The 13,749-nt window shown below is 47.8% G+C and overlaps 1 protein-coding gene across 1 annotated transcript in view; it reads left to right on the forward strand.

Annotated features, from left to right (window-relative positions):
* Window positions 1-209: 209 nt before the first annotated feature.
* The window catches only part of CABLES1 (Cdk5 and Abl enzyme substrate 1), a 70,782-nt gene continuing 57,242 nt past the window's right edge, over window positions 210-13,749 (forward strand). Inside the window, 2 exon segments of the mRNA XM_039548724.1 lie at window positions 210-828; window positions 831-1,089. Coding sequence (XP_039404658.1) covers window positions 564-828; window positions 831-1,089 — 524 coding nt within the window. The 5' untranslated portion in view covers window positions 210-563.

Consider the following 13,749-nt stretch of genomic DNA (forward strand, 5'->3'; position numbering starts at 1 on the left):
GCCGCGCCGAGCCACAACACCGGGTCCGGTGCGCTCTGCGCCTGGCTCCGAGGGCCATGTGCCGTGTACTACGGGCACAGACTCCACCTTCCCCGGCTCCCGCCCGCCCCCACGCATCCAGGAAGGGAAAAAGAGGAGGAGGAGGAGGAGGAGGAGGAGGAGGGAAGGGAAGGGAAGGGAAGGGAAGGGAAGGGGGTGAAAGGGAAGAAAAAAAAAGAGAGAGATTGAAAGGAGGGAGCTCGCTGAGACCCACCCTTCTCCCTCCTCCTCCTCCGGGCTGCTGGCCGGGCTTTTGTTTTCCTCCAGCGCCCCGTTTCCCACACGTGATTGCCGTGTTATTGCACAGGGCGCTCGGCGGCGCGGCTGCTGCACCTATAAATACGGAGCGGGCGGGCGGCGGGGGCCCGGGGCAGCGCGGCGCGGCCGGGCGGAGCGCACCCCCCGACACCCCCATGCACCCCGGAGGGACCGCGGCGCCCATGTCCCGCCGCCCGCCCGCCTGACGGGCCGGCAGCGAGAGGCAGCGCCCGGCCAGCGGCGAGGGGAGGGGGAGCCGGCCGACAATGGCGGCGGCCGCCACCGCCGCCAGCCCCGGCAGTCCCGCCGCCGGGCCCCTGCCGCCGCCGGCGGAGCCCTGCCCCAGGAAAGCGCCGCAGTCGCCGCCGGGGCCGCCGCCGCCGCCGCCGCCGGCGCGCAGCGACCCCCGCCGCAGGCAGGCCGCGCTCTCCTTCCTCACCAGCATCTCCCTCGACGGGCGGCCCCCGCCGCCGGGCAACGACGGCCCCGCCGCCCGGCCCCGCCAGGCGCAGCCGCCGCCGCCGCGGCTCGGCAGCCCCCGGCGGCGCCCGCCGAGCCCCCGGAGGAGGAGGAAGACGAGGAGGAGGAGGAGGACGCCTTCGCCGCGGTGCAGGTGCCGCCCGCCGCCTTCCTGGGCGCCGCGGCGGCGGGCAGCCGCGGCCGCCTCAACTCCTTCACGGCGGGGGTGCTGCCGGCGCCCTTCGGTCGCACCAGCCCCCAGGGCAGCGCCGGCGGCAGCGGAGAGCTGGGGCAGCCCGGCCTCGCCGCCGCCTTCGAGCTGCAGCGGTCCCGGTAAGCCGCGCCGCGGGGATGAGGGATGCGCGGGATGCGGGGATGGGGGATGCACAGGATGGCGATGGGCTCGGGAGGGGCGGGCACGGCCGCCGGGCGGCCGCGGGAAGCAGTGGGGAGGGAGGCCGATAGCCGCACCTCCCTCCGCGGGGCCGGCTGGGCGCTCCGCTGCCGCCCGGCCGGGGAAGCAGCGGCAGCGACGGGGATGTGCGAGCGTGTAGGGGCAGGTCAGCGGAGGTGCCCGAGCCTCCCGGGCGGCAGCAGCCGGTCGGTCGGTCGTCCCCGCCTGGGCACGAGTGCCTGAAAGTTTGTCTCCCGGTCAGCAGTGCGGGCGTGCGGCTGCACAGCCGCCGTGCCCCGCCGCAGCCCAGCCAGCTGCGGAGAGGTTGTCACTCTGCTCTTCCGACTGGTGGTGGATTCATCCCGCCGTGCTGCCTATCCTATAGACAGCAAGCTGGAATCCAGTCCTGAGTCAAGTGCGCTGTAGCCAGGTCTGTAGACCACAAGAGGGAAGGAAATCTTTGCATCGAAATCCGCGGATTACGGTGCGAGCGCATGGTTTAAGAAGCGTCTTGCTACCACCCTAAATAAGCTCCTTATCTACAAGCACTTTGTTCCTCTGGGTCGTTTCTTGCCGCCAGGTACTCTTTTGCCTTTTAATTCCCAAAGGACCAACCTTACCTGCTTCAGCTCTCAAGCTGAGATTTCTGGCTAAGAAGGCGCAATCATGTAAAAATGTGTGAATGCCTGTGGATACAAAATTACCTTCCTTCACTTCCTCAACAACATACTCAGATATCAAAGACGGAGGGGGGGGAAGAAGCGGGGAAGAAGCTGAAGGAAATGACTGTGCTCCCCAAGCCCTCATCGGCAGCCACTCCCACATTCCCCATTTGCCACACTCCCTCCTTGTTTCTCCCTTGGACAAATAGGTAGACTTTGAGTCACATGTTATTGCAAGGGTTTATAAGTGTAATTGAGCATAGATCGCTGTAGAAAAGTCCCATTCAAAACCAACCAGCTTGGAGGAATTGGAGGTATTCCAGGAGAAAGTTATCTTAGCTGCATGCCCCACTGTCGGTTGTTTTCTTTTCCCTTCCATCTGGGTTGTATTGGTGGCTTTTTTGAGCCCCTTTTCAGGTGCTGTGCTAGGGAGCCCCACCTTCCCAAGTAAAATGCCTGCTGGTGGGTTACCACCCTTCTTCTCCCAGTCATGTGTCTCTCAAAATATTTTCTGCAGTGACAACCTGTAACTGCTCTGTGGATCAACTGCACAGCTATGTCACGCACACTCATGCAGTTTAGTCTGTGATGTGATTCTGCCCACAGCCTTGAGGGGGAGAAATGACCCACAGTCCATGATTCGGGAATCGCTTTTTTACTCTTGAACTTAACATTTAAAGACTGGATTCTCCTTGACCTTCTACTTAGTGAGTTTATTATTGATGCAAGATTCCAGTGTTACTTTTCTGGATTCCCAAGGATCATCCTTGGTTTTCCTTTCTTGCATGCTTTGATCCTGTGCTCAGTTCTGGGAAGGATGCTTAGATCTCACTGGCATCACTTCACTTAGCCCTTCCTCTTCCACTCATTTTTTTCCTTTGCTCCTGTTTCCCACTTTCTGAACGTTTCCTTCCACAACCCATGCTTTTTTTTTTTTTTTTTTAATTACGTGAGAACAGAGTAGAGTTTAAGAGGGAAAGGTAATTGCTGTTCTTGTTTACAACCTAGAAATTCAGTCTTGCAAGTTCAGCTGCACTGCTAGCACGCAAACAAACTGAATGCATAGCCCAAGTCCATGGCAAGGGAAGTCACTTAAGGAAACCTTGCCAGGATGCTCCTCCAGTCCTATAGCGGCCATCATTTGTGCTGTATGTTTTCTTGCCATGCGGGCTGCAAGGAAAGTGCCGGTTTTCTCGTGCTGTTTTGTGTTCTTGAGAGCTAGATTTAGCTGTGGTCAAGACCTTGCATTGCTCCACTGATGAGTATGAGGCTCTCCGTTGTAGCACTTGCTTGAGGCTGACACGGGTGCAGGAGAGCTCTGGGTAATGTCCCCGCCTTTGCTGGCTGTGGTGATGCTGCGCGTGTGCCGTCGCCTGCCTTCAATAGAGCTGTTTCTGTTCTGGAAAAGGGGTATATTTTTAAACGTCAGGAACGGGCAGCTACAGACCATGGAGGTTGCACAGAACGTTTGTGCCTCATCTTCTTAATGAAAAGGTGTGGTAGAAGCTCTGATTGCTGGGTTCACTCTTGGCTGCACAGAAAATAAATCACAGGCGTGCACTGGGCTGGCACAAGCCCAAGAACAGAGGGTTCAAGCAGCCCTTCTGCTGCACTCTTAATGCACAGGCAGGAGCCAAATCCCCAGCACACAGCCAGCCCTTCTCAGGGCGTCAGGGTGAAAGTCACAGCACCTGCCCAGAGATAGGCATTAGCTCACCTGAAGGATGATGCAGAGAGGAAAATCAGATTTTTTTGGTAGTTCACATGTGCACTGGCTGCCTTTCCTACCACCCTTCTGCTCTCCTTTCAGTGAACTTGAAATTGAGTTTGAAGAGTTGTTTGACAGACTAGTCCTCTGTGCTGAGACATGTAAGTTATCTTCTGTGAAAGCCTTTTTCTGTTACAGTATCAGGCAAGACAGGCTGCCTTATTTTGTTATCTTTATTTAGTTTTCAGAAGCCATTGTGAACATATAATCAGAGTTCCCTGCCTTTTTTGTTTGTGTTAGCAGTTTGTATAATTGCATACTAGTTTATATTTAACAAGGTTATCATTAATGTGGTTTGGGTTTGTGCTCTATGTGTGTTCACAAGACACAAACAATACAGAAAAAGGAATGTGGAGCTTCTAGCTGCTTGGAGGCTAGTATGTAATTATATGTAAGTGGCAGAAATTAGGATTGTTCAGAAGTTGGCTGGTTGGTGCCAAAGGCTTCTGTCTAGTGTAGAAGGAGTTTGTTTCAATTTGTGGTGAACAGGTGGGTGAGGACATGAGTTTACTAGAAACTAGGGCTGGGGTTTCTTTCATGTCAAATTATAATTTATTTTAATAGCATGATCTTAAATTAGCAAGGAGCTCTGTGAAACAAGGTTTTGGCAGCACTGGTTTAAAATAATTTCACATCCGGCATATTAGGTGATTGTCCAGGTACCTGTTTTTGTGTATGCCTAGAATTCTTGTTGCCATACTTTTCTTTGGGAAAAGTATTGCTGTTTCCATATGTGAAGTTTCCTTTTCCAGTGGGCCAGGTGGTTAGAAACAAGCACATGGGGGTTTTTTGTGTTGTTTGGTTTGGTTTTGGCTTTTTTTTCTTGCTTTGCTAAGGAAGCAATTTGGTGATTTGGTTTGGAGTTTAAAGATTGCTTACAGTTGCATTTGTCTTTGTTGCTGTGTCAGGTTTGAAGGCAGATGGGTAGGAGAATTCCTTCTGGGAGCAGCAGGTGCTGGGAAGCAAGGAGAGAATATCTGCTGAGTAATCACTGGGGAGAAGTCCACTCAGAAGGACGCTGAGGTTATCATGGTCCAAATAGATTTTTCTTCAGAATTTACTGACCTACAATAAATCTAATTTCCTGAGTAATTCTAAAATTAATTTACAGTTAGTAAAGCTTGTGAAAATTCAATTTATTTCTACCTATTAGAAAGGAAAGAGCTGCATTTGGCCTCAGTATTTATCTTCTGGAGAGATGCAATGAAGGAGGATGCTGGAATGGTTGACTTGCCTGACTTTTGTAGGGCTTGCAAAGTTCCATGGGTTGTTAGTGCTGGAGGAAGCCTCCAGGATGTTGTTGAGGGGCTGAATCCTGCTGTTTAGTGGTTGCGTTGGAGGGCTGTGAGGTCAGAATCCAGTTCTCCATGGCCTTGGGCAGGCAGTGCAGTTTCAGCCCACAACAGAAGATGCCTCCAAACTGAACACGAGAGAGACAAAAGAAGAGTCTCTCAGAAACAAGTGTCTTACAGGCAGAGTCCTGAAAGGGGAGCAGAACAAAGAGCTGGGGGCACCCTCCACTCTGTGGGGTCATCCCAGCATCAGGAGCTGGGTTGTGAGCCGCTGGAAGCACATCAGCCCTTTTGTGTGTGATGGACACTGCTATTCACTGAACCTAAAGCCCTTCAGGCAGCCTGAATTTCAGAATGATGTATACAAGCATAGCATGAAAACAGCGATTTAATGGTCTGAGAAGTCAATGGGAAGTGCACATGCTAAACTAAGTCTTTTCTTAGGTGTGTGACTTTGTATACCACTGATAGCTGCTGCCTCTAAAGAAGGGGATGCTTATTGACCTCCGCTGTCACTCCAGGAGGCTAAAGGGCCATCCTGTGCCACCCTGAAGGGGGGATGTTCAACAACAGGGTTAAGACTCAGGTAGGAAGGGCTGCTTCAATAATAGCACACAGTGTACAAGTTCCTCCATGAGTCCTGTAAGGAACACTGGGCACGCCCATGTCCTTCAGCACGAGCACCCTGAGAGGCTGGGTCCTCACACTCACCACGAGCTGTGCAGGGGCAGTCAAGCTTCTGGGTTTTCTGAGCTGTGCATGTGCTGAGCATGACCAGCCCCGCATCACACGGACCGACTTTCACCACCATTGGTCTCTGCCAGCCTTTTCCCTTGTTCAGGGTGCAGAGGTTAGTGCCTCCCTCTGTTCCTTCCTTTCAAACTGGTGGACATGGGATCATCTTCCAGCTGTTAGTTGAAGTTGACCAATGGTTGAGAAGTCATTGGAGTATGATGACACACAGATGGATGGACACCATAGATGCAGCAGCCTTGTTCCCTTACTATACAAGCTTTTAAAAACAGATCCCACAGAAATTTGTTCTGGCATATTTTAGGCTCTTCTACTATTTAGCAAGCATCTCTGTCAGACAAAAAAAGGTTGATATTCATCAGACAAGGAAAAAAACCCTTTGCTTTCAGTTCTGAGGAGTAGAACAGTGGGACAGAACATAGTGTTCATGAATACTAGGGAATTAATTAGAGAACTTCACAGAGGGACAGATGCTGAGAGGCAGCTGTGTCTGCCAGAGCCTCAGGACTCTGCAGGTTTCAGAGCAAGGCAGCCTTAGAGCTGGACAGGTGAGAGGGGTCTGCCTGGGTGGGTGCACATTAGCCCCTGTGAGGAAACCTAACTGATAACACATGAAAAGTCGTGTTTGTGTTGGCTGCCTTCACTGGCTGCCAATTTAAAGCTTTCTGGGTCCAGCCCTGCCGTGGGAAGTGCCGTGGTTGTACCACACAGGTGTGTGGCTGGTGTGCGGTGACCCCTCATTAGCTGTCAGGAGAGCAGAAGGAGAAAATTTCAGCAGGTTTGCTTATGTGGTGGATGCATTTCCACTACTTGATCTTATCTTTTCACCCTTTTCTTTACCAGCAAAGCTCCTGTGCAGGCAGCCAGACTGGATCTTTCCCTTAGAAGCCTGCCATACAGCCTTCCTCTGCACCATAATACTGTTAAAAGCACCTTGAAATGATGAAGATTGGTAGCAACCATGTGAGTCACCAGCCCTCCAGACCATCACAAAAATGTAGTTCCATGGTAGATAAATAGGATAATGACAGATCATAGTTTGATGATAGCTTTTGGTTATGAAGTATGGTTTAGTCTGCAATTATTATGACTTTGAGAACTCTTCTGGTGGAAGATATCGCTTAGCTTGGAACAGTTCAAAACATCTAAAACACAAATCTGAGATTGCCAAGTGTGCTCTCTGAAAGGAAAAAAACCCCAATCCTCTAGTAATTCCGTGATTTCCTTGTTTCAAAAAATAAATATCAGGTGGGCTGTCTGGAGACTCAGTAGTGCAGTGAGTATTAATGGAAGGTAAAGATGAGAAGCAGAACCAAATCTTGATTCATTTAATTTTTTTCTCCCTCTGATTTCAGCTGCATTACTCATGTAATGCAAGTTCTCCACTACACGAATGAAAAGACTGCTCTTTATAATTTAACCTAAAAACGCAGAAGTTTGGTTTTATATGTTGGGACTTGGGCACACTTCTGTAGGCACCAGCTTGTCCCTTGAGAAGTGTGGGAAAGCAGATTCTGTTTGCAAATGGGACAAGCTGGTGTCTACAGAAATCTATATGCGAATATCCACAGAATTCACCCCTGAACATTTGCCAGCACCTCTGAGGGTGTACGCAGCCTTTATGACAAACTCTTTTCTGGACCCAGAATTGCTATGGGTGGCTGAGGGGCTGCCACCAGATACCAGGCTTAGCAACGCAGCAGGTGCAGCAAGACACAGAGCTGGCTCTTTTTCACAACCCAACTGAAAAAACCCTTGCCAGCTTGCTGTGAGAAGTATTCTTTCTAGAAAATGGAAATGACATAATTTGGCATATGGAGAGTATCTGCTTGCTGGCCTGTCGTTTGCAAATAACATGCTGAGAAATTTAAGGAATGGTGTTTGTTTTCATAAGAAGGGCTTTCAGAAGTTTCGTTTGGTTTTCTTTGTTTGTTTGTTTTTTTTGCTGCAAGGGTAGGGTAGAGAGCCTGGTAGAACATTTAGGAGAAGAAAATTTAACAGTAGTTGGAAAAAACGTGATGTGCCAGTGGGAGACTTCTAGGACTCTCGGGATTTGCTTCTCAGTGTGCAATATGCAGATTTAGGGGGATACATATTTAAGGAACCATGAGGTTCCTTTACAAGGGCTACTGTGTTATGTTCGTAGCAACTGCTTTCCTGTCATCAATGCTAAATGTATTTTCTGTTCTCATGATGTATTTCAAAGCCAGCGCTGCCTTTAGAAGCAATGTTTCAGGGTGTTTGCATAAGGAAGGTTTTCTGTTATGGAAAATGGAGAAGTGAAGCAGAGGCTTCACTTCTTTTCTAGAAGAAATATTTTTTTTAAAAAATAACCTTTCACCTCACCTATGAATATAAAGCACAATTGCATGTTTTTAGCAGCAGTTGTGTTTTTCCCTGTGTTGTTACAGATCAGGCTAGCAATTTTGTGAAATTGAGGTTTGGGGAAAGATTCACTCACCACAATTGAAATGTGTTTTCCACTCATTGTGTTGGATGACAGAGGAAGGTATGTGCTCTCTGACAAGGGATCCTGAAAACCCTGGGCTGTATGTTTACCTATGTATAAAATTGCTCAGTTAAATCAAGCACCAGTGTATGATGTTTTGCTAGTAAGTAAATCTCTGCAATATCAGGGCTTTGACTCTATAGTATTGGTGGGATTAAAAAATAGAAAGCTAGAGAAGTTTATCATAATTTTTCAGTCAACAATGGATTGCATTTTGGTGCTCCTAGAGATAAACATATTACCAAGGTAAATATGATTAGGTTTTCAAATCTGCATGCTGTCTAGGTGAATCAGACATAGACACATCATTTTATAGGTAAAGGCATTCAAAAGAAGCGTACATTTCCCTGCAAAGAAAAAAAAATAGCCGTTTATTGTGTAACAGGAAAAATCTGTAAGGTGACATTATGATGACTTCTTTCTGCGCCGTGTAGCTGGAACTGAGCTGTATGAAACAAACAGGGATGAAGCTCTTGAGCTTGCTTTTACCTTTCTCTGGTCTTTGGGTAGGATGCTGAGCACCAGAAATTCCTCAGTGCCACTGGGTTTGCAGCCTGCTTGCACTAAGCTGTTTTTTCAGCTGTCCGTGTGCTGCCTGCTGTGTGTGGCTTCACCCATGACTGTGCAGGTCATACCTGCAGATTTTTTTGTGTACACAAGGGATAGAGGAGTGATACTGGGATGTGGTGATGGTGTCAGTGCAGCCTCAGTAGGTATCGACCACAAGTACTGTTGCTGTCCTGGCTGCTTGCGTCTTCTGCAGTGTGGGAAGGCTGGTGACAGGTTTCTCTCTATCCTCTCCCCTCTGTGGGGCATCATTTCCTTTCCCATTTCAGGATGAAGAAAGAGCCACTGAAGGTGGCTAACAGGGTTAGTAGCTCCCAGTAAGGAAAGTGAATGGACAAATGTGGGAGGCTCTAGCATTTCCAGCATCATTGCTTCAGGGGGGGTCTGCCATGGGTGGAAGTGCAGGGGGATGTCCCAGCCCTCCAACAAGGTTGGATGACACAGAGGTTGATATACAAGAAAGGGGAGAGGAGAAGGCAAGAGACCCCAAGCTGAGCTCTCTGCCTTTTTGGCAGGAGGTGTACATGCTGGCACGGTGGCATGGATTTAGTTTCATCACGACTGAAAGATCAGGTATTATTACCATTGCTTTTTACAGAGGTAACTCACAGCACTGGAGCAGTCTGTTGCCCACTGCAGCTCCTAGCAGAGAAGTGGATTCCATCCCCAGCCTGGTGGTGTGCCCTTTGAAGGGTGCAAGCAGCACAGCTTCGCCAGCCTGCTTCAGAAAGCGGTCTGCTGAGTATCTGCTGAATTTCCTGGGTGCATGGTGCTGGAGAATGGGAGAGCAGAGCCTCACTGCCCCAAGGAGACAGGATGCCTTTGGCACTCAGGGAGGACCACAGCTGGAGGGGTTGTCTGGTTTCATCCAGTACCCCCAGCACACGGAGGGATGAAGAAAGGGGGAGCTAGGAGGTGAATGTCGTGTAAGGCCCTTTGCCTTCAGGCCTGCTTCAATCACGTACGTACATTTGTGTATGCACAAATGCAGCCCTTAGCCACAGTTCACAAAGCTCTCTTTGCTCCCTGTTCACAGTGACATGTGCTGCACTTCCAACCCCACTGGACTCAGCCTGTGTGAAGGGTGTAGCATAAAGCAGAAGCTAGATGTCAGCTGTGGTCTGAAATGTGTCTTGAAAATATCTTTCTGGTTTTTTAACTTGCCAGCTTTATTCCTTGTGTTTTGTCAGTCACAGACAAACTTTTATTCTCCTGTTGCTTTCTGCGCCTGTGTTAGTACCTACAGATCCAACAGAAAAGGAGATGAATTTCCTCCTTTTTCAGTCAAGGTTGCAATCAGCTACACCCAGACAAATGCAGAGTGACAGAAGTATTGCCCACGTGTCCATGGGGTGTGGTGGATGTGCACAACAGGGAGTGAAGTCCTGGTTAGGTGAGAGCTACATTAAAATGAAGACATCCATCTTGATACCTGGGACGTGGGCACAGTTGAGGAGGTTTGGCAGTTACAAGCACACCCGGTAGTTCCCTGAATTTAGTTAAGTGAATGATACTGTTTCTGACTGCAACACATGTAGATGTTTCTTGGGTAATAGGAAGAGAATCAAAATAGCTTTCAGATGCTACAGTGCAAAGTACAGTTTAATCGCCTCGGTAGGTGAGTCGTGCAGGTGCTGCATCAAGTTATGTAAAAAGGTGTGGAAAGCTCTCTGTCTGTTATTAATAGCTTTGGAAGTGAGACCTTTAAAGCACAAAGGGTTGTCTTTGTATTTTAAAAACTGAGTTCACGTAACCTTCTGTCTTCAGCACATTGTGTATCTTAGGAACCTCCTTAATTTTATGAGGCTGTTTTCCTAAAGCAAAACTGGGTTTGATTTTTAATTGGTGGTGTTCACTACTTTGTAGAATCCCATCTTTTAGCATAAACTAATCCAGAAGAAGTGGCAGCTCAGAGGTGGTTGCTTAAAAAGGCAGAATTATTTACAGCAGAACACAAAGTGTCACTGTCAAGTACCTCCACTGTGACCTTTGAGATTTATTTGGAAAATCCGTATTTTTCCATGTGCATGACTCGACTCAGGGTAAAATATTCGTCTATTTTAAAAGGCACTCCAGGTACTGCAGAACTCGAGAGCAGCCTCACAAGTAGCAAGTGTCTGCACACATTTGTTTTAAGAAACAGACTTCATTGTCCGAGGCTTTTTGCTTCTGTTTGTTTTAAAGAGATTATTATAAATATTCGTTTCTTGTTTGTTCATTAGTTTCCTTATTGATGTAAGGCTGTTCAAGTCAAAGATAGTGCTAGGGTGTAACAGGGAGAAACTTCGAGCAGACGCATTTGAAAATAAAAACCGCAAATTGTATGAATATGCCAGCACCTTAAATGGGCACTTTGAGGGTATTTTGAGTATTTTCTGTTGCTGTCCTCACGCTCTTGTGGGAAGGTTGAATGGATGATGTGAATGGAAATGTGTATTTTCTCAGTGTGTTTGTGAGCTCACAGGCTTCCTTCTCCTGGAAGATGTAGTGTTGCAGCAGGAGCGAGGATTTTTTTTACAGTGTGGTACCAATGCTGTGCTCAGTGCTGTACAAAATGCCATTACTCCTCCATATTCCTTTGGAGCTAAGCCCCAAGCCCGTGACCTCTTGAGTGCAGTAGGGCACTGCAGAAGGGTGTAGGTTGTAATTGGAATTCTCTCCGTTGGGGAGGATGGGTTGAGAGCAAAGAGGCTGGCATGAAAAAGCCCTTGTAAGCCACTGCCTGGTTGCAAAGATCAAGGCGTCTGAAAACGAACAACCTTTGAATTAATTGCAGGGTTGCTCAGGTACAAATGAGAACAGGATTAGGCCTGTCTTTTCTATTTTAAGTGCAGAGGTAATATTTCCAACCTGTCGAGTGATTGCATATCTTGAATATCTTACTAGATAAATGAATGTGATAGCAGCAGTTGAGGGTGGCGCGGTCTTTCGTGTGACTGGCACTTACCTTGCAGTTGTTGCAGTTCTTTGTTTTGTATGACCCAGGAATATTTCAACATGGTCTTGTCTGGTTGTTTGTTTGTTTGTTTGGAGGGTTTTTTGTGTCATTTTCATATGTTAGAAGAAACTATCTTTTGAGAGGCTCTTGACCCTCACATCCAGTTTCCCAAGATGAGGGGTTATGGTAGTGAAGACTTCACATCCCTGGTGAACTGGGGAGGGATCTGTTTTCTTCTTACTGGTCAGTTGTGGGCTGTCTAGATTTTCATTTTGTAATGTGGTAGATTCTGCAAAAATGGATATTATATTTTTTTTAATTCAGTTGTTCACATTAACAGACATCTTTCCTGTCTGTTTAGTGGAGAAGGTGAAACAGGAAAACCAAAATTTCAAAATTGTGTGTCACATGTTGATGGCAGTTTGTGAGCTTGATCAATATAGAGGTCTGATGTCATACCCAGTATGGTTTTACCCTTGTCCGGGGCTGTTTTTAGATGTGAACATGCAGTGTCTGAGGAAGTAGTGGTTTCTGTTTTGTGTGGTCTGGTGAGGAGGGCTCATTTGTTTAATCAAAAGAAAGTAAAAAGCCCCACTTTTATACAAAGTATAGCTGATTTCATTTTCAGTGGAAGCAATAAGGCAAAATTTTGGCTGTGACTTCTATGTAAGTAGCTACCAAATGACCCTTCATGTTGGATCCCTCCAGAGATTTGGCAGGGGGAACCACACCAAGGTTTTGCACAGAGGGAGAGGGTTGTGGTCTTCCATTGGTACTGCTGTCTGCAGCTTCTCACCCTTGTGAGAAGCACCTTTGTGTTTCCCCCTTATCCCAGCCAGATGCAGATGGTGTTTGGCAAGCACATTTCTGCATTTATCTGTTCTGACCTGTCCAAGCACGAAGCCATTCCACTCTTTCCTCCATGTTAGACAAGCTTGTTATTGTTCAGGTCTGAGGAGGCAAAGGGGACAGAAGAAAACAGTGCAAGTTTTGCATAATTCGGTTTTTTTCCTGCTGCTGTGGGGGCCATGGCCTTCATATAGTGGCACTTTGTTCAACCTTCTTCCTTTGCAGAGACTTGTGGGGTGGAGAGAAGATGCTGCGGGTTCTCAGGCAGCTGAAGAGACAGCAACAGAAGTGCTGTTTTGGTTCCATATCTGGACAGATTCTTAAGGTTCTGCTGCTTCAAAACGAAAAATAAAAGCATATGAATCTCCTGTTTCCCAAACAGCGGTTAGCAGATCCTGCCAGGAGAGGAAATCTTCACAGTTCTCATTGTTGGTCTGTCACAGGTAGATGAATGCTGGTCTGTTAGCACTTGCATCCCTCATTTTACTAGATGAGTTTGTGGAAATGGTTTCCTGGTGTCAGGATCGAGTATTCCAACTACCACTGCTGGTAGTGCTACTCACTGCCCCACAACATTGCCTGTGAGGGGACCTCAGCATTGTCTGCAAACCCCATGTCTGCTCCCTTCCCCACTGCTGCAGCCTCCTGACACCTTCTTGCCCGGGAAATCTTCACCACAGGCAGATGGTGGTGACCATCACATTACTTGACCATCCCTTTCCTTGCTGACATTGTCCTGGCAGTCTGCAAGGCTGCACAGCGCCTGTTGGAGCGTGGCAGGGGGCTGGAGCTGTCACTGTGAAGGCTTTGGATGTGCTTTTCTTCAAACAATAGCTGTGTGTCTACATTATATTTGTTCTTATTAGTACAATCAAGGATGTTTATTCTGTATTCATGGCTGTATTTATTCTTTATGAGGTGCAGGAATAAGTTTTTCTGGTTGCTAAAACAGTTTTTCCTGTCCAGAACTGCTGCAGTTCTGCTCCCAAATTTGTTTTCCATTTTTTTTTCTTTCTTTTTCTTAAAAACCTTCAAAACATGTATGCATGTTGTGGTTTGGTGAAAAATTAGTTCATATATTAAAAAGAAGGGAAGGAATACTCAGTCCTAGGGCCTCTTTCTCTATACCCCTTCTGTCTAATATGAATACAGAGAAGATTTTGTATGCAAGCGAGTTCAAAAGGATGTTAAACAGTTTGTCTTCATGTGTTGTTGTATTGGCATCAGGATACTCTTTTCTGTGTATTACTTAGCCAGATAT

This window comes from Corvus cornix, chromosome 2 (assembly GCF_000738735.6).
Source record: "Corvus cornix cornix isolate S_Up_H32 chromosome 2, ASM73873v5, whole genome shotgun sequence".
NCBI lineage: Eukaryota > Metazoa > Chordata > Aves > Passeriformes > Corvidae > Corvus > Corvus cornix.